General features: G+C 40.3%; 1 protein-coding gene across 5 annotated transcripts in view; it reads left to right on the top strand.

Moving 5' to 3' along the window:
* The window catches only part of ARIH2 (ariadne RBR E3 ubiquitin protein ligase 2), a 34,971-nt gene that overhangs the window by 4,295 nt on the left and 6,845 nt on the right, over nt 1-23,831 (top strand). For 4 of the 5 annotated variants that reach the window (XM_072989311.2, XM_072989308.2, XM_072989310.2 and 1 more), the window contains exons 2-13: nt 1,609-1,953; nt 8,637-8,704; nt 9,412-9,475; nt 12,261-12,408; nt 12,866-12,987; nt 14,559-14,668; nt 16,284-16,401; nt 18,113-18,163; nt 18,267-18,288; nt 18,509-18,660; nt 19,685-19,828; nt 23,664-23,732. In XM_072989311.2, coding sequence (XP_072845412.1) covers nt 1,705-1,953; nt 8,637-8,704; nt 9,412-9,475; nt 12,261-12,408; nt 12,866-12,987; nt 14,559-14,668; nt 16,284-16,401; nt 18,113-18,163; nt 18,267-18,288; nt 18,509-18,660; nt 19,685-19,828; nt 23,664-23,732 — 1,317 coding nt within the window. In that variant the 5' untranslated portion in view covers nt 1,609-1,704. The remainder of the gene's footprint in view (nt 1-1,608; nt 1,954-8,636; nt 8,705-9,411; nt 9,476-12,260; nt 12,409-12,865; nt 12,988-14,558; nt 14,669-16,283; nt 16,402-18,112; nt 18,164-18,266; nt 18,289-18,508; nt 18,661-19,684; nt 19,829-23,663; nt 23,733-23,831) is intronic. The other variant, XM_078388805.1, reaches the window with a different exon arrangement.

Here is a 23,831-nt window from a genome sequence, read left to right as displayed (position 1 = left end):
CTTGGGTAAGTGGTACTGGAACAGGCCCCAAAAGTCTCCTGAATACAATTGGCAAAACTGGTTTAAGTATTTGGTTGTGGTAGTGTTCAGGTCCTTGAGGAAACCTATGAAAAACTGCTTAGAAAGCAAAATCTGCAAAAATTAAACATGCTGCTGTTCTCATTACTTTCTGTTAGGAGAAGCTAACTCAACTCACAGCAGAACTTCACCCTAACAGAAAGATCGTGTATGTGTTTGTTTGAGGCACTACGTACCTCATAGATGTAAATGGGTAGAGAGGCAATATAACTTTGGTTTGCTGCTAAATAAAAACCCTGATTTACTGTTAAGAAATTTGGGTTACATTTTCTACAGCAGCTGACTTGTATTGCAGTTGCATAAATGATTTAAAATAATCAGCAAGCTAAAACTGTAAATTATAATGCATGATTTTAGGAGCCAAACTAGGTACTGAATAAGATAGCTTACTTAGAATTTCTTACTCTCCTAGTATGGGATATTGGATATGTTCATGTGATAGCTCTTGATTTGCTTGTCTTTCAGTCTCTGGCTTCTAATTGGGTCTATAAAAATATATTTCTCAATTTTTGACATCCAAGTGTTGCTTCAAATAGTTTGTTCCCCAGTTGTGAAGCAGGGGGTACTCTTTCTTTAAAAATGTTTCTCTTAAGGGTCATGAGAATTTGAGTTACATACTTTTAAGGTATGAGGTGTCACTACTCCTGTGTGTGGCTCATTTTGTGCTCCTAGATACAAACAGTTCTTGCCAATAAAGATTACTATCTAGGTGAGAAAATTGGGAGAGGACAGATTGTACCAAATAGTCCAGAGAAGGTAAAGGTGTGGTGTGCTTCAGAGAGGCTTTAGAAGAAAGGTGAATTTTGAAGGCAAGAAAACAGGGTGGCATGATGGGTTTAAAAGTGAAGACTGTTCCAGGAATATTTAGCATCCTGAGTCAAAGATGTGGAGGAGTGAAAAAAGGAAACCAAGGGGATTCTTTTTTTCTGCTTCCTTTCTGAACCTTGGAATGAGTTGAATTAGAATGATTGCATTGAAGTTTAGTTCAGCATAATGGGGATATAGTGTGGTGTATTGCATTTCATTTTTGTAGGTTGACTATGATTTTTCTGGGAAGCAAATATAAATAAAGGGAGAATGCGAAGTACAGTACAAGGTAGCCCAAGTAAAGCAGAAAAGTGAAGATTGGGATGCTGTTTTAGCCCATGCATATTTTAATAACATTTTTCAGATTATATTTTTCAGAATGTATTTCCTGTTTTCCTTTAATTTAAATTGACCATGGCAGCCCTGTGAGTTGGCCTAAAGTGTATCAGGACAGGGGACAAAGACTTGTGTATTACTTTGCAAAGAGTGCAATTCATATCTGAGCCAAAATCTGAATATGGATCATTAAGCCATCTTGATAAAAGAATAATGGGCTGGTGTTTGGCCTCTTACAAAAAGAGGTTCAGAGTCTATGTTAAGGTGGACCCCCATTAAAAGCTATGTTACTGACAGAGTTTTACACACACCACAGGCAAAACAATCAAATGTATTTTTCTGTTTCCCTTTTTTTTTTGGTACCTCTCCATCCCACCCAAAATTTAGGAGGCAGAAACATCAGATGAAGTCAAAGGAGCAACAGTGAGGTGGAAAAAGAAACAGAGATTGTGTTCTTCCTCTGCAGTTTGGCAGAGCACTAAGATGTCTGTGGACATGAACAGCCAGGGCTCTGACAGCAACGAAGAGGACTATGATCCAAACTGTGATGAAGAGGAAGAGGAGGAAGATCCCGGGGACATTGAGGATTACTATGTGGGGGTAGCAAATGACGTGGAACAACAGGGAGCGGATGCCTTTGATCCTGAGGAGTATCAGTTCACCTGCCTGACTTACAAGGAGTCAGAGAGCACTCTGAATGAACACATGGTCAACTTGGCCTCTGCATTAAAGGTGAGCCATGCTGTGGCGTTTCATGAAAGCGTACTTTTAAAGGCTGCAAAATGGGCACAACAAAACAGAATGACTTGGTTTACCATTAGAGCTCTTAAGTGAACATTGATCAAAAGTGCTGTCAATCTGGGGCGGCTGTGGTTCTAAAACCATTGGTATACTAGGGTTATGTGTGGCATTTTTGTATATGCCCCCTTTTCACATGTCTTCTCTTCCTTGGGTAAAAAGTTATTTAATGTATAGGCAACAAAAATGCCTTTATATTCTCAATTTACGAATTTACTTGTTTTCGAACACAGAACCTTTTACTTCTTTTTTTTAAAAAAAGCTTTCCAGTCCTCAGTGACAATTGTGCATTTCAAGTCTCTTGCCAGGCAGAAAAGGGAGAGAGACAGCCCCACCAGTTCTGCTCTGCAAAACTGAGGCACGTTTCAGAGTGCGGGGTCAGGCAGCTACAGAGGAGAGAGACAAAAGGAAAGTTTCCTTCTGCAAGAGAATGTCTGCTGATTCAACACTGGATCTTTTCCCCAAATATTTTGAGATGTTGTCAACGGAAGGCTTAAATTCATATGAACTTTTCTGTAGATTTTTCCATGTCTGGTTTTGGTTCCTTTTCATTGTTCTGGTTTCTGTTATTTTCCTTTTCCTTTTTCCTTTTGGTGTTCTGGAAATAATTCCCCTTCCCACAACACCCTTTCAGCAATCACTTATTCTTTCTCCAATATTTACCATATTTCTAAAATACTACCAACTCCCCAGTACAAAATGCAAAATTGCAACTGGTATAAATTTTGGCAGATCAATATTCTTACCTTTTTATAAGCATTTTACTTCTGCCACTCTTTAAATTCATTTGGGAATCTGTGTAAAGCAGCCTGAAGGTTAGATGCCACTTTTTCCCGTGGTGCTTCTGCCTGGCCTTAGAAATTATTTTGAGCCGAGCTCTCACATGTTTCATGTTTCATGGTGATGCTGCTAGAGGAGATCTGAAGGAGACTATAAAGGAAAGGAACTTGTGGGTCTGAAGATAGCAATAGGTATATTGGTCCCAGAAATTATGCCTCAGATTGAAGAGCAGAGTATTTTACAATGTCTTAATTATGTAAGTGAAGCCTAATTTGATTTTTTTTTTAAATGATTTGGTTTTTTAAAAACTTGGTTGTTAAAGATGTTGATTTGGAATACAGAAGCATTTATAATTCTTGGTTGTGCCATAGTTGGCAACTTACTTCTTTAAGCATTTTACTCTGGTGAGGAGAAAGAAGCTAGGCAAATAACTGTCAGCTAAAATAGATCCCAAATGAGTACAGAGAAACAAGAAACACTAAAACTTCCAGACTGGCAATTAGACGTTGTGTTGTCATTTTGGATACATAATAATCAGAGGCTTCAAGAGAAGTACATCACCACTCCTAAACCCTGTTATTACCTTGAAAAGTGGTTTGTTTAGCAATAGGCGCTCTTTTCTCTTGTTTTGCCAATGACTAATTGTTCTAGTGGGGAGGGGGAGACTATTTCTGTACACACTGAACTGGAAAGAGCAATAATCTCAAAGTATTTGGCTAATACTGTATAGGTACTAGATAATATTGAAATCCCCTTTCCAAATGTTGAGAGAAAAGTGCAGTTTCTACCCTGTTTCCCCGAAAATAAGACCTAACCTGAAAATAAGCCCTAGTATGAGTTTTCAGGATGCTCGTAATATAAGCCCTATCCCAAAAATAAGCTCCAGTTAAGTGATACCCCACCCTCAACCATTGTGCAGTATCCAGAAGATGATATGATGACTATATTTGAATAAATGTAGAATGTTGTACATGAAAAGAAATAAAACATCCCCCGAAAATAAGCCCTAATGCATTTTTGGAGCAAAAATTAATATAAGACCCTGTCTTATTTTCTGGGAAACACGGTATGTAGGCTGATGCCAGCCTTTGGCACTTTGGTTACAGTATCTGACATAATCATCACACAAAATCATGACCTGTTATGAACTTTAAATCAATCAGCAACTGCATCTTTCATCATCAAGAATGTAATGTACAGAAGAGATTTGTTGCATCTTTCTCATCTCATGATTTTATCAGTACTTGAAATTTGACCTTACGTTTGCCAAGCTAAAATTGTTTTCCAACTTAGCTTCTGGCTGTGCTGATTTGTGGGAAGATACATAACTAATATTTGCAGTTAATATTTGCATGTCTTCATCTTCCATGTCCTGAATATAACATTGCTGACATGTTGTTAAAGCACAATGGTGACGTACAGTCCTATTCTTTGCCATACTAAACTCATCAGGTGTTTCTTTAAAGAACAATGGAACCCAGCATTCTTATCTCCTGTAGAGATGGCACAAATTGCTTTGTGCTGGGTCGTCTCAAGTTGGCGAGAGACCACAGGTGCCGCATGTTCTTTTCCCTCTCCCCACAGCTGGCTCCCCACTCACCAGCCAGTGTGTGCTGCTCGCCTCCTCGTTGCATGACTGTCCAGTCACAGCAGGAGTTTTTGCTTCCCTCCTCTGCATTCTCCGACAGTTATGCTGCAGGCATCTCTGTCTGGCCTCCTTATCTGGGTGGGCAAGTGCCAGAGGAGGGAAGAACACATTCCTGCTGTGACTGGACAGTTACACAAGAAAGAAGGCATGGGTAGCGGATGCTGGTTGGTGAATGGGGGAGCGGGCCAGGGGTGTGGCAAGGGAACACACTGCACCTGTGGTGCCACGCAATTTGTGCCCATCTCTAGTGTCCTGGTATATGCTTAGCATTTATCCTCTTGATAGTCATAATTTCTTTCTAGTTGCCAGTTTGCCATGCGTCGAGTTTCCTCTGTGTCACCTATGATTATGGTCATCAAAGCAATTGTGGTGTTCTTGTCTGAATGCTTTTAAGTCAGTAGTTTTAGTGTTTTACATTAGGAAATTGGTTCTTTGTTAGTCCTAACTTGGCTGAGTGCTCTTAATTTGTTAAGTTAAATTAGTGTTCAGTCAGGGCTGGAGGAGAGACATTACAAGCAAATTTGAAAAGTATCTCATTATTATTATCCTTATGTTATACAGTACAGTATATGAAGATGAGTGGGTGCTTTATGATTGAGCGGTGATGAACTGCTTAAGGCATCCAGTAAGCTAGAAGTGAGACTTGAATACTTTCTAATTAGCTGATTATTTTTATAGCCATTATACTATACAAGTTCTTGTAAGGTGTAGCAAAATTCCTACCTGTCTCCAGAGTTGCTCTGGTCTCTAGATGCCAATTTGGAGTAAAAAACATTTTGTTATGCACTCACCATAGATAGTCAAGCTCTGTAATAAAGTAGATATCATCCTGTCTGCATGACTTGGTACAAACATCAACTAAAAATACAGAATTCAGAAGTATGGAATACATAGTATATATATCCAGTACAAATCTATCAGCTCTGTGGTGGGGGCCAGTGAAGTGTATTTCCCCAAATTACTTCTTCAAAATACAGATGGAGAGTGATATTTTGAGTTTCAAGAATGTATAGGTGAGAGATACAGAGTGTATAGTGTGCCACAGTGTATATGAAACATTCTCATTCCTACTTTTCTTTAGAAGAAAAATTAAACATTTTAGTCACTTTAATCAGAAATCGAGGGAGCCCTTGTAGACCAGAGAATGTTGTTTTAAGGTTGGGATCAAGCTTGCCTTCCCTAAGCCAAGCAGTTATCCCACTGACGTTTGAAAGGGATCTGTCCCATTTTAATGCCTCAGGCTTGGAATTTGGCATGATGTATCAGCTTGCATTAAGTAAAATTAAACGCCCTCCATGGCAAAGCACCAGAATGCCTGGTCTCATTCTTTGGCAAAATTGAATAGAGTGCTAGCAGGAAGAACCTGAGCTTCTTCAGTGGAAGTGCCACATATTATGCAGTTGCACTTGGCTATATTTGAAGAAAAGTTACTTCTCTCACTCCTTCCTCCCTGAACTGGAGAAATGAACAAATGCATAGAGGATATTTAAAATATATTCTGCTTCATTCTGATTAGGGGTTCCCCTGAAGGTTGCCATTTCTATAGATTTGCAGGTATCTTCAGCTGCTGATTCTTAAAATGTATGGGGTGAGTACTGGTGGGAGAAACAACACAAAGTTATCTAAATAGTTTGTTACTGTTTCTAAGAGTTTCGTCTTACTGCTTCTATAAAATGAGCAATGATGATTGCAAAGCGTAGCTAACGACCACAGCAGGCACGTTTAGCAGGCTGCCATCGAAATTAGAAAAGAGGCATCCAACCAGACTGCCCTGTTGCTTCACAAAAGTCCATCTAAAGTCTTCAGCCTAGGAGCTCTGTAACAACGAGGGCCACATCAGGGCTATACAGTATTACAATTTAAGTAAGAGTGAAATTGTACATTGCGACTTGTTTACACCTGATGTAGCTGATGTTTGCCTATCATCTACAGTGAAGTAAGTACAGTATAAGACTGGTAGGCTTTTTGTTCCATGATGGTCATCATTAACTTCTGAAACACTGGTTTAATCTTCAAGATGTCGGATATGTGCTTTGGAATAAAGAGAGCTGGGAAAGAAAATGCCGAAGGGCTTCTTTCATGCTGCCTTGCTTTGGGGGCTATGGCATTTGTTGCCCTGCTGCTTTGAAAACACCAATTGGACCTTGAGAACTATTAATTGCAAAGAGGGAGAAGGAATGAGGGGTGGGAGAACTATTTACATGTTAAGGGTGGGAGCTGTGAGTCAAAAGAGCTTGCTCAAAATCTTAGCTCAATTCCTACTTTTTTCAAGTTCAGCTGCCTGGGGCTTGTCTCTTTCTGTTATGACTGACTCTGAGGAAATAAACTTTTGACTCCTGCTGCCTGTTGGTTTCTTTTCTTTTTTTTAACGCCACAGAACTTTTGGTTGTTTTTGCATAATGCTCAGTGGCTGATCTTATGCCTGCGTTCTTGGCAGTTGAATCTGACTGGTTTGCTTCCAAAGAAATGTTTCCTCCTGCAGTTGCTTTCCTGCACTGTTCTCTGGCATTCCTTAGCAGATGGGAGACCTCCAGTGATGTGCTCTGCAGGTTGATGGGGGAAGGAGAGTTAGCAGAAGCCACATGGCACTTAAGCTGCTGAGTTCCAGAAAGGGTGCACGGAAATGCCTCTGAGGTGTTAAGAGATAGCTGAAGGGGTAGCAGAGAGCCTTGCACCATAGAGCAGCCTTGGGTACGCTGAGTTTTGCACTCAAGGTTCGAGGCTAAAATCTGTAATTTGAAAATGCATTGGAGTCTCAGTGTGGGTTATATGAGTTGGTGTGAAAGTGTGTCCATATGGTCTTGTATTTTAATCCCAAAGGGCTAAACTGTTAGAAGAGTCTTCTATGCAAGATGTGTGGTGACTGGGAAGCTTTTGTGTTTGGTTGTATTTAGGAGAAGAGGTCTTTGAATTAAATCTCTTCACAGTATACTTTAAACAATAAAAAGCACAGCTTGGAACTCCCCAACACCCCAAACATGGCTGTATTCAGGAGTCCTGTGTGTTAACTTGATGAAGTATGGGCTGTGTAGTTGAGCACAGGTGCTGAAATTTCTTTTCTTTTTGGCCTTTGATTCATGTTCCCAACCCCAAGTCGAAGCTTTTTTACTTGCAGAAAGGCAGTTCGGCTAAAGGTGTTAAAACTCTTGCATGGATAGGAGGTACTTCTGGTGATCAGTTCAGGAAAATTTATACCCTCTTCTTTTTCTATGCTCTCTCACTCCTAGAATTACTGGAAAGGTTGGAAGGGACTCTTAGGGTTTTCTTGTCCAATCCCCTGCCAGTGTACCAAATCCTCAAGTAAAGAATGCCTGACAGCCGGCTTCTGTTGAAAAATCTACAATGAAGGAGAATCCATCACCTTCTGCAGTCACTGTCAAACTGCTCTTCTCCTAATGTTTAGTCAGAGTTTTCTTGTCATTTGATCCAGAATTCACAAAGGAATGTGAACAGCTTTCAAAATGGGCACACACTTTCTTCACATTTTGATTCCGGCAGCTTATATAAAACCTGTTTGTCTTAACTATACACCATTGTCAGTACTGAAAACATTCTAAAACTCACAGATGGGATGCGTTTAAAATTAAAAAAAAATAGTTTAAACTCCTTTACATTTGTGCAGGAGCTGGTGGTTTATATTCCTGTTTCCCACAACAAGTCAAGGCAACTTGAGTTAACAGCTAGCCTAAAGTCCCTCAACAAACTTCATGGCTGAGTAGAGATTTGAATTTAGGATTTCTTTGCCCAAATCTTGTATGTAGTGTACAATTGTAGTCACCAGTTGTAGCTCTTGTTGGGTTTTGCACGGAGGAATTTCATTGTTCTGCTCTCCCCACTTAATGTTAGATTCCACTTAAAAGAAAATATGCCCATACACTTTTTGATTACCTTTCCCTTTTCTGACTGTAAACCTTGGGTTTTAATGTATTTCTGAACCTAACAAGCTAGAGCCGATCATACACAGCCCTGGGCTTTGATGCTCTAATTGTCAATTGTCACACTCAAGTAGAAAACTAAATAACATGGGGGATAATGGAGAAATGCTTTATAGGTAGAGATATTTTGTTTTTTTTCTCAAGGATTCCATTAAGCATTCCCAGTTATGTGTTTGCCTTGTGCTCTAGAAATATTGTGCTCTAGAAATGTTGTGTTCATCATGTTGTTTATTTTGTTCTTTTTTTCTCTTTAGGTGTCTCATGCAGTTGCTAAACTCATACTAGTTAGCTTCCACTGGCAAATTTCAGAAATTTTGGAAAGGTAGGCATGTATTCAATCGGTACATGTTTGCAGCTTGCCTCTTGTTCTTTCTTGTCAAAAGCAAATGTAAAAGGGTATTTTTAAAATCTACATCTTGCAAAGGTATCTTTGAAGCTCCATTCTATGTTTTGCTGAGAACCCCTTATCCCTTTGCTCACACTGCCCATGCCTCAGGCCTATGAATAATCCTTTCTTTGCCTGGACACTTGTTAAAAGAAAGAAATTGCACCCAAGTTGTCAGACTGGAAACCTTTATAAAATCTTTAGATCATAAATGACAGAGGTGGACAGGGAGTTCCTGTAGTTTTGCATTCGATAACTTTTGTTGGCATATTTGTAAAATGCCCCTAGTGAATCCTACCACACAAAATGCAAACTGGCCAGAGTGGAGGTATACAAATCAAATAAATAAAACAGATAAATAAGATCTGAAACAAGTGGTAAAAATGTGAAGCCAGTCTTGATAGTTTCCCTGTGTATAAAACTTGTTAAACCATTCAACAACTTACTTACTTCCTTTCTCCCTCCCCTCCCTCCCTCCTTCCCTCCCTCCCATTATATTTCAATTGCAAGCTGAATATTATACTGACCTTCCTTTTTCGTAATTATGGAGCTAAATACGATCACAATTCCTGCTAAAGTCTACAGTTGCATTTTGATGCAGTCAAAGCTCAGTGTTGATCCAGAGTTTTACCTCTTCTTTCTAGGCACAAGTCCAATTCTGTTCAGTTGCTAGTAGAAGCACGAGTTCAGCCTGCCTCATCCAAGCATGTAAGTAACTGGCTGGCTGGCATGTGTGGCAGTAAAAAGCTTTCTAGAATCCTTTGAAGGCCAATTCCTTTGCCCCTCCTAGTCTGCTTTCTGCTGACTCTTAATTTAGTAAACCTTTTCTCTGTCTGGGACGTGAACTCTTGAGGAGCCAATAATGTCATTTTGGCCAAGAGCCTGACCTCGACATTGGCTTGGATTTCTTGGTTTGGTCAGAGGTTTTGAGTGAACATTAGCTACGGAAAGCAAGCATACGCCCTCGTCACTGCAGGCAGACTTGAACCAGCTGCTAATATTTATAGCAGTGGTGGCCAGGATCACTATTTTAAAGGTAATATTTTTCTTAGTTAAAGGAACTGTTCTCTGAAATTAGCAACTATGAAAATCATTCTCATAATCTCACCATCGGCTGTGATTCATGAAAGTTGCTTTATGCAACCTGGTGTCCTCCTGATGTGTTGGATTACAAGTCTCATTATACCTAGCCAGCATGGCCAGTGGTTACTAGATGGATAATGAAACTACCGTATACCTTTCAAATAGAAAGGAAAGATGGATTTAGAAAATTTATAATGATGGGAATAACGGCTTAGACAAATAGGCATGAAAAATGAGCTAGGAAAGATTTTGATTATAGATATAATATGTAGTTCAAATGAAACTGAGATTTTATATATCAAGGGTTCAGGAATGCTTTGTATTTAAAAGGCAGCTCTGTAAATGCACTGAATGAAATGTGCAAGTTGGAAGAGCTGTTTTAAACTTTATTACAGACGACAACCTGAGCTCAGTGCCATTCTTGCTTCCCTGCAATCTCTTTATCAAGTGCTCTTAATGTTCTGGCACCTGGATCGGCCCCACACTATTACAAATCATCTTGCAGCACTTTTCACCAAAATATTCAAAAGACAGATGCACCTCTCCCACCTCTTCCATACTAGCTCTTATCCTGTACCTGATGGAGACATTTTCTTTGTCTGTCCCCAATAGCCAGCTGCTTAGTGCGGGCCATCAAGATGCACACCTTGCTATTGTTTCTCCTGTCTGCACCATTCAAGCTTGACACCTGACATTTCTGTAGCTGTTTATTTCCTGCAGCAGCCAGTGTCAGATTCAGCCTATAATCCTGCACAACCCATTTAGTCATACTGTCTGGTTGTCCTTCGCAAAAAGTGGGTCACTTCCACATATCTTCTTAGAGTGGCTGGTATTTGGACCTGGAAGATAAAGTTCCTACAGTGGCTGGTCCAGTTTCTACTTGATACTCTGCAGTGTGGGTGTAATAAAGTAAGGGCAACAAACCCGAGACCTCTTATTGGAAGAACAGCTTTTGCTTTTGCCACTGGCAGATTAAAAACTCAACTTGTGCTAATGTCAATACTAATCGTGACCTACATATTTCAGTTTATAGTGCAGGGCTTGTAATGAATGAGTATAGTGATGTGTCAGATGCCAACAGCTTTTAAGTACTGTATAGAAGTCCGTTTTTATTTTATGTCAGTTTTGTTAATTCTACTGCCTCTAAAAGTCTAAACTAAATAAGTGCCACTTCTGGGACAAAGGTATTAAAATATAAATATAGGAAGAGAAGTAACCTGAACAACGTAAAGGATGTTGTATATTATTATTATGAAGTATTGAGGCATATAACACATGCTATTAATGTAAATCTAGATGGGCAAGATCCAAGAACCATTTTCTCTCACAGTTCCTCCAGTGGTTGCACTGACCAATCTAAACAAAACTGAATGGTACCAGAAGGATATTTCTGTATTTTAAAAGTCACTTCCCAGATGTTGATAAAAAAAGATGAGGGTGATGTTAGTTAAAATAATGTGTATGGGAGGGGGGGGGTCATACCTTCTTCCAGAAGGCAGCTGGCACAGTGTGCACCAGAGCAGGCCCCTGTGCCTCTCCTGTCCCTTGACTCCCCAAGCTCTCAGCAACCATGCACGCACATGTACACAAAGTTTCTGCTTCAAAAATACAATTCATGCATCCCAGGGGGCTAGTTTGTGTGTGTGTGTGTGTTGTTATTTGCCCTGTAAAACCAAATTCAGTCCATGGTCTGTTCTAGGCTTTTAAAAAACTGGCTGCTCACTTTATGTTTCTAAAACAACCATTTAAGTTGTTTAAAAACTCAGAGGGAGCTAAACTGGGCATATAGGACAACACCTGTAAACCCTCCTCCCCCTCAAAGCTTGTTACGGGTTGCACTTTGCACTGTGGGGTCATAAAATGGGAAAAGTTATACTCAGGTGTTGGAAGTTTTGTGCAGAAGACCAAAAAAAATGCTTCATAGACTATTGTAGGTTGCTGACTCTTTTTTTAAAGATGGATTATACTCTCCAGATAAATGGCCATTCAGTTTAACAGTGTTTTCTTTATTGTACAAAAAGGGCTCTTTCCTTTCAGAGGTCTTTGGGGACTGTATACACTCCACAGGCTGCATGATCTCTTGTCTACTGTAAATCATATAATTCAGAATTAATTTTCAAATTCTTGTTGGAAGTTCCACTGACACTATACTTTCCTCACTGGTACTTTCTCAGGAACCCTATCAAGGGGAGGTGAAATATAAACAGAAGTAGCAAAACTGTTGAAATATTTGACCCTCTCCTGGTCAAGAGTATCTAAAGCAACAATGCTGTGCCTTCTGTGCTGATTTCTCCTCCTGAAACGTTACCATCTTATTGTAATGCTTTTGCCTGGCTGAGCTACTGTGAATCATGTTCCTGTTAGTAACTTCCTTTTCTCTCTCTCTTTTCCTCACCCGTACCAATTTCAGGCCCTGGTACATTCCTCTCAACACTGTGCGGTATGTATGCAGTTTATCCGAAAGGAAAACTTACTGTCGCTGGCTTGTCAGCACCAGTTCTGCCGCAGTTGTTGGGAGCAGCACTGTACAGTACTCGTCAAGGATGGAGTTGGAGTTGGTGAGCAAAAAAGCAAAATATTACTTAGAATAATTCTGGGATATTGACACCTCTTCCAAGCATCTCTTCCCTTTCACTTTCATTCATAATACCCCCATACCTTTTATTGGGAACACAGGAGTGGTTAATCTAACAGAAAGGCTTTGCTGTGTGTTCATATCTGATTTATTTTGATTGCTTCCTGTCTTCCCTTGAGTTGTGGGACAGTCCCATGCAGCCCTCCCTGTGGCCTGCTAGTTTTTTTTTCCTAAACATATACTGCTAGCCTTCCATATTATGGGCTTTTATCTACTATTTTCTCTGTAGCTTCCTTTATTGAGGGATAATAAATTACAAATGAGCAGTGTCATAGTTTGTTTAAATGGATAACCACATGTCTCTGCTTTATAAAACTATAAACTAGTATCGATTGGATCTCATTCACATGCAGTGCGTTTTCTGGCTTTCTTTTTCCTAGGTATCTCCTGCATGGCTCAGGATTGTCTACTCCGGACCCCAGAAGATTTTGTGTTTCCATTGCTACCTAGTGAGGAGCTGAAAGACAAATACAGACGCTACCTCTTCAGGGACTACATTGAGGTATTGGTTGTTGTTTAGCCTTAAGACTGTGTCTATTCAATGTTACAGAAATGCACAAAATATCTGTGAATATTTATACTGTATTCGCGAAGGCTTTCACGGCCGGGATCTAACGGTTGTTGTGGGTTTTTCGGGCTTCTTGGCCGTGTTCTGAAAGTGGTTCTTCCTGACGTTTCGCCAGTCTCTGTGGCCATGGGCATCTTCAGAGGACAGCAAACTGTGCACAGTTTGCTGTCCTCTGAAGATGCCCATGGCCACAGAGACTGGCGAAACGTCAGGAAGAACCACTTTCAGAACACGGCCAAGAAGCCCGAAAAACCCACAACAACCAATATTTATACTTTCTATGAATTTTAAAAAAAACTACTTCTTGGGAAATAGTTGTGCTAGAAATGTAAGGAAAAAAGGAATGTGTCCTCTTCAAAGATGTATTTGTAAGTAAAATCAGTGTTGGATAATATGAACCCTTGAAATATCATAGGAAGATGAATTTTAGAGACCTCATGGCTTCATCAGAATAGTCATGGCAAAACATGAGGTGGGGGAAGAAATGGACAGCCCCACCCAATGTGATGAAGTGTCCTAAGAACTGGAAATCTTGGTCGTGTTTTTTGTTTTTTAAATACAGTATATTGATAGCCCACTAATTGTATTACCCACCCAACTTGGATTTGGCTCACTGACCAGGTTGCTGTGTTCCTCTTCATACTTTCCATATCCAGGACCTTTTTGATAAATGTGTTTCTTTTGATAAATTAGCTTATTTCATGAAAAAGATAGTCAACTTACTAGAGCATCGCAGGCAACAGAACATTCATTCATTCATTCTTCAGTATACCAAGAGATTCCAACCATAAAGCCAGTTGTTCTTTGAAGAAAGGGGAGTAAAGATGATAACATGGATCTTATTAAAACTTTTATTTTTATTTTCCTGGGGGGGGGGAATCTACAGGGAGAGGCATATACAGATTACCCTAGACAGAAATTCTAAAGACCTATATTAGGTTCCCATCACTCTGATTGCCTCTATACAGTGGTGCCCTGCTTGACGACGATAATCCGTTCTAGCAAAGTCGCTGTTAAGCGAAATCGTCGTCAAACAAAAAAAAAACCATTGGAATGCATTGAAAACCGGTCAATGCGTTCCAGTGGGGAAATACATCATCGTCCAGCAAAGATTGCCCATAGAGAACCACCAATTAACTGTTAAAAATCGCTGTCTTCCAAAGCAGGGTTCTGGAAAGCAGCCATTTTGCAAAGGGAGGGAAGCCATTTTGCAGAACTGGAAAAATCGTATAGCGAACAAACGGTTCACAAAGCCGGCTCCTAATCAACGTAATGCGGATTTCCCCCATTGGAACCATCATTTTGCAATCGTATTAGTGATTGCAAAAAAGTCATCGTTAAGCGATTTTGACGTCATGCGGGGTAAGCGTCTAGCGGGATACCACTGTACTAGGATGGATTTTTCCTCACATGGGAAACTGGAAATAATTGCTCCTCGACCCCACCTCACCTCATCCCTTTGCTGGATCAGGTTCTCATCCAGCCATTGGTGCTTTCCTTCACAGAGCCATTTCCAGCTTCAGCTTTGTCCCGGTGCAGATTGCCCTATGGTCATAAAGGTACAGGAGCCCAAAGCCCGCAGAGTGCAGTGCAATCGCTGCAATGAAGTTTTCTGGTAAGGATGTAAAACTGTATATTGGGTTGGGGAAAACAGAAACTAGGAAGTGGCTAGAACATCCCAGAGGAAGGCTTGAAGAGAGCTGCTCAAAGTCCAAACCAGTCCAAGCAAGTAGATGGAAGTATAATTTTAGAGAGTTCAGAATGCCCGTGTTAGATGACTTATTCCTGGATCTTTTCTTGTAGTTAAAAAAAGGTTGCAAACCATTCTGCCATAACTGTCTTGCTGCGAGACAGATGCATGGCTTTATTTAATGTATTATAAAGTATCAATTACAAGAAGTAAACAGACACACGAAAGATTTGCTACCAGAAAAATCCTGTAAACAAGCTATCTGGAGGTAACAATGACCAGACACAATCAAGCAGCCCTCATCTGGCTTCACTACTCCGAACTGTGTGTTCCACTTTCAGTGGGATAAGACATGGGAGGGAAAAGAGGTTTTCATAAGGTGATTGGAGAAGACTACACTACCTTTCTGCAACACAAAGTAAAAAGTGGGTCAAGATGTATGTACTAGGTAAGAAAAATGAAAACTCTGCACCAAGCTGAACCAAATGTTCTCATCTTTAAGACTTTTGCATAAATCTGATCCCCTGCCCTATTTCATAAGGACAGGGAGGGAACAGAGTCTTGTGGTGCAGTGGTTAAACTACAGTACTGCAGCCAAAGCTGCTCATGATCCAGGTTCAATCCCAGGTAGCCGGCTCGAGGTTCACTTAGCCTTCCATCCTTTTGAACTTGGTAAATTGAGTACCCAGTTTGCTGGGGTGGCGGGAAATGTGTACCCTGCATAAATAAATGGTAAACTGCCCAAAAAGTGCTTCAAACACTATGAGGCGGTATATAAGCAGTACACTTTGCTTATGCTTGTGACTCCTAGAAATTCTGCTCAGTTCTATCCCTGACTTCAAAGATCACATTGCTTACATCTTTTTTCAAGCTTTTGTTTACATGGGGGCTAAAAACATGCTTGGTTTATTTATTTACTACATTTATAAATTGCTCTTCATGTAAGAAAAATATCCTGAGGTCAGTCATTTTTGAAGTGCAAGTTCAGGATGCTAAATTTAGTGTACTGAGCTAACTATTAGTATTTGTAGCTTGTCTTTTAATGATGCAGGCCACCTTGGGTCCTTCTTAAGGAGAAAGGCGGGGTACAAATATTTTAAATAAATAAAAATGAACTTCAGCTTCTATGTGGGATAATACCGTGTTTCCCCGAAAATAAGACAGGGTCTTATATTAATTTTGCTGCAAAAATGCATTAGGGCTTATTTTCAGGGGATTTTTTTTTCATGGACAACAGTCTTACATTTATTCAAATGCAGTCGTCATCGTCTGGTTGCTGCACAATGGTGGAGGGTGGGGTTTTGCTTAACTGGGGCTTATTTTTGGGGTAGGACTTACATTACTAGCATCCTGAAAAATCATACTAGAGCTTATTTTCAGGTTAAGTCTTATTTTCGGGGAAACGGTATATCTCACCCAAAGTCTCCCCAAAGAACACAGCTCTTAACAGAAGAGGAGGTCTCCCCTGCTTTACAAACAGTAATTTGGTTTCATGCCATAGACCTTCTCGGAAATAGACGTACCCTTCTCTTTGCTTAAGTTTCAAGTGTCGGCAGATGTACCACGCTCCTACAGATTGTGCCACCATCCGAAAATGGCTCACTAAGTGTGCGGATGACTCTGAAACAGCTAACTACATCAGCGCTCACACTAAAGATGTAAGTGTGTGTGTGTTTTGGAGAAACTTCATTTCTTATTTTGTTCATTTTGAAATTTGAAAGAGAGATGTGTGTGAAGTGTGACAAGATACATTTTTATATTTTCAAACTTCATTCAAGTTCTTCCTTTGCAAGCCTGTATTTGGATTATAAATAGAAGATATAATCCTTTGGGCCATTTATCCAGTATCTGATGCCCTGTGTTTCATTCTTTTCTGTATCTCATCGTGCTAATCATTACTCACCAGTAGCTACCAAAAAAAGAAAAAAGCAAAAGAGAAACAAAAGCATTGTAGGACTTTTAAGACTAACTAATTTAGATTTAGGACCTTTCTACCTGTCTGAGCACATCTCCCTCAAAATGTCTACTGTTCCACCCACACCTTATGTACTGGGTTGCTGCATCACTTTGGAACTCATTCCCACCCAAGGTACGATAAGCCCCACCCCTCCTTGGTTTTGGGAGACAAGTTTAAACCTGGCTTTTCTCACAAGCCTTTTAAGACCTTACCCCAGAGTAATCTTGCCAATGGATTGGTGTTTTTGTTTTTTGCATATGAACCTATCCTGACCAGCTAATGACACCCATCAATCACAGTGACAAATAATCTCTCCTCCTTATCACAACAATACACCCATGACAAGACACACTAATCACCCACCTCCAGAAAAGGACAAAAGCCTATCTCACAGGCATAAATACTCACTCCCAAGCAAACTACACCAGAGCACAGAGGTCTGTCCTCTGAAGATGCCGGCCACAGAGACTGGCGAAACGTTAGGAAGAACAACCTTCAGAACATGCCCAAAGAGCCCGAAAAACCCACAACAACCATTAGATCCTGGCCGTGAAAGCTTTCGCAAAGTTATTGAGATTGTTTGTATTGTGTTGTGATGTGCTGCCCAGAGTAATGGCTCTGCCACTATTTGGGGGGGGGGGGGAATAAAAAGAGGAACAAATGAATAAATAAGCTTTTGTTGGTTAAACCCAGTTCCTCAGGCACACACCCTGCACAAACACTCACACTGAAATAAACTCTATCTTAGAAGTGCAATCATATTTTTGATTAACATATCTTTATCTTTGAAAATCAGTACCTACAAGAAAGACATATACAAAATTCAAAGAAAGTGGTAGAGTCAAAATACTTTCGTTTTTAAAAAAGCTAATGAAATAGCACAATATTTTTTAAAAAAACTAATGTAAAATAATTCTTTATTGACCAGAATTATGCTAGTGTAAGAGAGAGAATGTCACCACTCTGGGAGTCATAGTTCTTTGGTAGGTGTCCTCTGTAGAGCTCAGTGTGCAGCGAGACTATGGTTGTCAATGTCCTCCACACCCAGTAGGACCTACCCTCCCATTGGTCAGCAAGACACTAATAAAGCATTCTACAAAACTGTATATACATGGATGTGAAGCATGAGCAGTATGAAAAATGGAAGAAAGGAAGCAAGATTTGGATTGTGATGTTGGAGACAAATGTGAAAACGGGACAAAAAGAAAAACAAATTAAGAAATATTAAATAGAAAGTATAATAATGAGGAACTACATAACATGAAGTGGGAGCCCAATGCCCCCTTGCACCGAGTCAGACCAGAGGAAGGCTGAAACATAATGAACAGAGACATAAAAGAACTGGTGCAAGACAGAAAATGATGAGGAGCTGTCCATTGTTGAATCTAATATGCTCTCTGTTTTCTTCTCAGTGTCCCAAGTGCAATATCTGTATCGAAAAGAATGGTGGTTGTAATCACATGGTGAGCAAGATCAGAAATCCTTTAAATAGTATTCTTCATTTATCTTTGCTTGCACTTTGTTAACGCTTTCATTCTCTTTTGTTTTCTCCCTTCTCACCTCCAGCAATGTTCCAAATGCAAACACGGTAAGGGTACAAACAACCTGGTGTCTTTTCATGTTGGGCTGGGAGGAAATACTGATCCGGTTAGAATCCTAAGGTGCTGATCCACTAAAGCACTTGTAGTTAGGAAGTCATGAACAGCAGGCTTTTCACTACTCAGAGAGACAAGTTGCTTGTTATTCATCCACAGGTTCTTGTTTTCCCATATGTCTTGTACAGTAACGAATATCCTTATCACCTACAGATTTCTGCTGGATGTGTCTGGGGGACTGGAAGACACACGGCAGCGAATACTACGAATGCAGTCGGTACAAAGAGAATCCTGATATTGTAAACCAGAGTCAGCAAGCACAGGCGAGGGAGGCCCTTAAGAAGTACTTGTTCTATTTTGAAAGGGTAGGACACATCTCCTTGGCCAGAGCAAGCTATATAGTCCTTTCCACCCACCCTGTTATGTGCAGAGGTCAATGCTAACAATGAATGTGTTGCATTTGCTCGTTGGATAAAACATTCTGTAGTTATGGTGGTATCTGAAGTCAGATTTAGATCCTTCAAGGTTACTCTTCCTGGTAACAAGGTTCTTTCCAAGGAGTTTCTGCCAATCATGTAATGAGAGTGCTCCGTGTTGAAGCCAGCCGCAGTAGCTCATTTTAAATCTTCTGACAACTGAGCTGCTTGTATTTTGCAGTGGAATCTTCCTGCAAGGGCCTGGATTGCCTTCTCAGATCTGTATCCTTCTACATCAGAAGTGCCCAAAGCACTTTTAAATTCTTTTAAAATCCTCATATATGTAAAATATCTTTGTGTGAAAACCAAGTTTCTGAACTCCAAAATATGTCGTATAGATATTGTTGGTCCATGTTCGTATGTTGTTTGCTTGTAGTATAAGTCACCATTGAGTTCAATGATGCATAATTATGCATAGTTCCTATGAGTGCTGTCATACAATTCTGGCAGCAGCAATCTAAGGTACCTGGGTAGGAATTTTCCCCAGCCTTGGTACAGTAGGCCTTTTAAACTTACGGTGTTTCATTCCAGAGTTGGCATACCTACAAAGAGCAATGCTTTATCAGAGTTACAGGACTTCTCGGAACAAGGATAGCATTTTCAAGAGCAATTGTTCTTTCAGTAGCTCTTCTGCTGATATCCAGACATGGGGAAAATGGGGGTTATAAGCAAGTGGTAAGGGGAAGCTGCTGAAAATAATGGTTCTTCTCAAGGTTACTGTCTACCTGTATTGCACTCAAGATTCTACAGCAGCAGGAAAAGTCTGCAAAGCAATCCTGTCATATCACAGTGTCTAATTTATGAGGTTCAGTGTTTTTTTTTTAATTAGTTGCTCACACTGCTGATCTTTTTTGCTTGGATTTCCAACAAATATTTGCATTGTAATCTCACACTATTTCTCTCCTTTCCACAGTGGGAAAACCACAACAAAAGCTTACAGCTGGAGGCACAGACATACCAGCGAATTCAAGAAAAGATACAAGAAAGAGTGATGAACAACTTGGGGACATGGATAGACTGGCAGTATTTACAGAATGCAGCAAAGCTATTAGCTAAGGTGTGTGCATGGGTAGCTATGAGCTGATACACGGCGTTGTCTGTAGAGGAGGCTGGGGATAGATTGCATTGCTGTGGAATTCAGCTACTCCTGATCATGACAGCTTAAATGGCAATAAGGTCCCGGGTAATAAGCCACTGACTGTTACCAAGATAGGCATGAGATTGTGTTTCTTAAATTGAGATTAGGTTATACTTTTATGGGACCGGCAAAACATCATTAAAAATGTGAGCGGAGAATTTACTAGGTCACTGACATTCATTTGTCTGGAAAGATGACGGACACAATGGATCAAGCTGGAGGTCCCTAGCAATTTTTTAAACTTATTTTGGATATAGTTATATATTTGTCAACGCTCCCAGCTAGAGCCAAAGTAACAAATTAAAAGGGACAGGCATTCATAAACAATCCATTGAAAGCAAAAAGCTAGCAAGGTTGGAGACAATGCAGTTGTAGTAATGTGCAAAGTTTGTCCTTGTTCCTGAGTGTAACATGGCCTACACATGTAACAAGTGCAAACTAGTGCTATTGTTAGAAGAAAAAGTGAGAGAACTGGAGTATTGAGTAGCCGCACTCGAGGTTATAAGGGAAGATGAAGCATACATTTACAGAACTCTTGATCGTCAGTAGCTGTCACAGGGGGCATTGGAGATGGGCAGAAAATTAAAGCAAAGCAGTGAAGGAGAGTACTGAGGAGAGTACAAACATAGTGGAGGAACCACCGTGGAAAAGAGTCACCATTAGGAGCAAAAGAAGGAGAAGAAACTCTTCACCAGTGGAAATGCAAAACCACTTTCAGATTCTTGAAGAGGAGTCTCTGCTGGACAGCATGTAGAAGAGACCCCACAGGAAGACATGAGAAGGGCTGAAGCACAGCAAAATACAGTCACTGAACCTGCACCATACAAAAAGGAGAGAAGAGTAGTTGTACTAGGGAGACTCCTTACTGTGTGGAATTGAGACTGAAATATGCTGGGAAGCTCCATGAACTTCCCCAGGTATGCTGTCTCCCTGGAGGTCAGATAAGGGATGTGACCGAAGGACTCCCATTACTCATAAAACCCACAATACATATCCCTTTCTTCTTGTCCACATGGCAACAAGTGACAAAGCCGAGAGGAGCTCTTCAGACTTTGAAGAAATCATGTCAGACTTTGAAGTTCAAGGAAAGAAACTCAAGGACTTGGGGCCCAGATAGTATTTTCATCCATCCTACCAGTACTCAGAAGAGGAATAGAAAAGGAAAGGAAAATACTTCAAGTGAATGACTGGCTACAAAAGTGGTGTTGACATAAGGGATTTGGCTTTTGGGAACATGGGCTAAGCTTCCTGGAAGAACGACTGCTAGCAAGAGATGGCTTGCATCTAACAAGAACTGGGAAGAATGTGTTTGGCCAGATCATGAAGAACTTCATCAGGAGGGCTTTAAACTGAATTGGAAGGGGGAAGGAGACGCAAGCATAGAGTTAAAGACCGATGAAGCCTTACAATAAGAGGAACAGACCAAACTGTTCAAATGGGGGCCAGTAATAACATTAACATTAATAGTAATATTCCTTAAAATGTACAAAGAAAAACAGGCCGCAAATCACACACTCTCCAGTGTCTATATACAAATGCCAAGAGTTTGGGAAAAAAGAAGTGGAAATTTTAGTTGAGGAGGGCAAATATGACTTGATAGGAATAACTGAAACAAGATGTCAAAGAGACATGATGTAGTAGTGATGGGAGATTTCAGTTAACCAGATACCTGTTGGGAGGCCAATTCTGCAAAATTTGGTCATTCCAAGAAATTCCTGGCTTGTCTGGCTGATTATTTTCTCCGACAAAAAGTGGAGAAAAAAAACTAGAGGACTAGCTATCCTTGACTTGTTTCTAACTAATAGAGATGACTAGGTGGAGGAAGTGGCAGTCAGGGGAACTCTGGGTGAGAGTGACCACGTTCTGCTAGAATTCTTGATTTTAAAGGAAACCAAAGCAGAGCCTGGAAGCAATAAAAAAGCATTCTTCAAGTATGTGCAAAGCAAAAGACAAAAGAAATAGTGGCACAGCTACTCAGTGGAAACGGAAAAATGATAACAGATGGCAAAGAAAGGGCAGAGGTGCTCAATTCCTATTTTAGTTCAGTTTTTTCCCCATAAGATGGACTAAGAACTTCCAAACAAATTGGAAGTGAAAGTCGGGGGGGGGGGCAACAGAATTGCAGCTGGAGATTGATAAACAAATAATCAAGGAACACCTTACCACCTTGAACGAGTTCAGATCTCCAGGGCTGGATGAGCTGCATCTGAGAGTACTGAAGGAAATGGCTGAAGAACTCTCAGAACTGCTATCCATTATTTTCTTGAAATCATGGGAAACAGGTGAGGTGCCAGAGGATTGGAGGAGAGCTAATGTTGTCCCCATCTTCCAAAAGGGCAAAAAAGAGGAACCTGGGAACTACAGGCCAGTCAGTCTGACATCAGTTGAAGGCAAAATTCTGGAACAGATTGTAATGCAGTCATTGTGCAAGCACCTGGAAAACAATGCAGTAATAACTAGGGGCCAACATGGATTTGTCAAGAATAAATTCTGCCAAACTGATCCAATTTTTTTGATCAGGTAACCTCCCTGATTGACAGAGGGAATACTGTAGACATCGTATATCTTGACTTTAGCAAAGCTTTCGGCAAAGTGCCCCATGATACCCTGATTAGCAAGTTAACTAGGTGTGGGCTGGATAGATTAAGTGTAAGGTAGATACAAAACTGGCTGCAAGTGATACCAAATTGGGTGGAATAGCTAATACCCTAAAAGACAGAAACAAAATTCAAAACGACCTTGATAGAATGGAGCACTGGGCTGAAAGCAACAGAATAAAATTCAACAGGAATAAGGGCAAAGTACTGCACCTCAGAAAAATAAACCAATTGCACAGTTACAAGATGGGGGATATCTGGCTCAGCAAAGTTACAAGCAAGAAGAGTCTTGGAATTATCTTAGATCACAAGCTGAATATGAGCTAACCGTGTGATGTGGCTACAAAAAAGGCAAATGCTGTTTTTAGGCTGTGTTAACAGAAGTATAGGTGCTTGTTCCCTATATTCAGCACTGGATAGACCTCATCTTGGAGTACTGTGTCCAATTCTGGATACCACACTTCAAGAAGGATGCTGACAAATTGGAACAGTTTCAGAAGAGGGCAACAAGGATGGTTAGGAGTCTGGAAACTAATCCCTGTGAGGAAAGATGGAAAGAACTTGCCATGTTTAGCCTTGAGAAAATAAGACAGAAGGGTGATATGATAACACTTTTCCAGAATCAGCTTTGGATAATACCATTATTGGACCACACAAATATAAAAACAAATATAAGTCATCCAAGATTGTTCTAGATTTGGCTCAGAAACCATTTTGTGCTGTTTCTTCTAATTGTATTTCTTTGCACTCTGAAAATTCTCACCTAGAGATCTGAATTATATATTGGGGTTGTCTTAGATTTATCTACCATGTATCTGTTACGAGGGTTGGGATGCAGCAGCCTCTTATTTACTGTTAAATTTTTTTAATGCAGCCTCTGGAAGTTTTGGAGCTCATACTACAAACACTGAAAATCTCCCATCTGACATGCAATTCTAGTTGTTCAAGTTGGCATGCCTCATTATCAAGCTCTACTCATTGTGTCACATAATGAAATTGTTTAGGATTGCGGACAAATGTAGCTGCTCAAAGCAAGTGTAGCTTCTGATAGATCTAAAAGGCAGCTGTCCCAACAATTAGAGAAGAGCAAGGAATATCTGTATAGCTACACATTGTGAGCATCGCTTGCAAATCTGTCTCTCATTCTTTCACTGCAGTGTCGTTATACGCTACAGTACACATATCCATATGCCTACTACATGGAGTCTGGTCCCAGAAAGAAATTGGTAAGCTATGCCTTTAATGGCAACTGAAATTCTTCAAGAATCATGTGAGAAACGTGGGGGGGCATATGCAGTTATGTTCTTTCAGTATCTGAGATTGGC

Source organism: Pogona vitticeps, chromosome 2 (assembly GCF_051106095.1).
Source record: "Pogona vitticeps strain Pit_001003342236 chromosome 2, PviZW2.1, whole genome shotgun sequence".
NCBI classification, from domain to species: Eukaryota; Metazoa; Chordata; class Lepidosauria; order Squamata; family Agamidae; genus Pogona; species Pogona vitticeps.
This window is presented reverse-complemented; position numbering and strand designations above follow the sequence as displayed.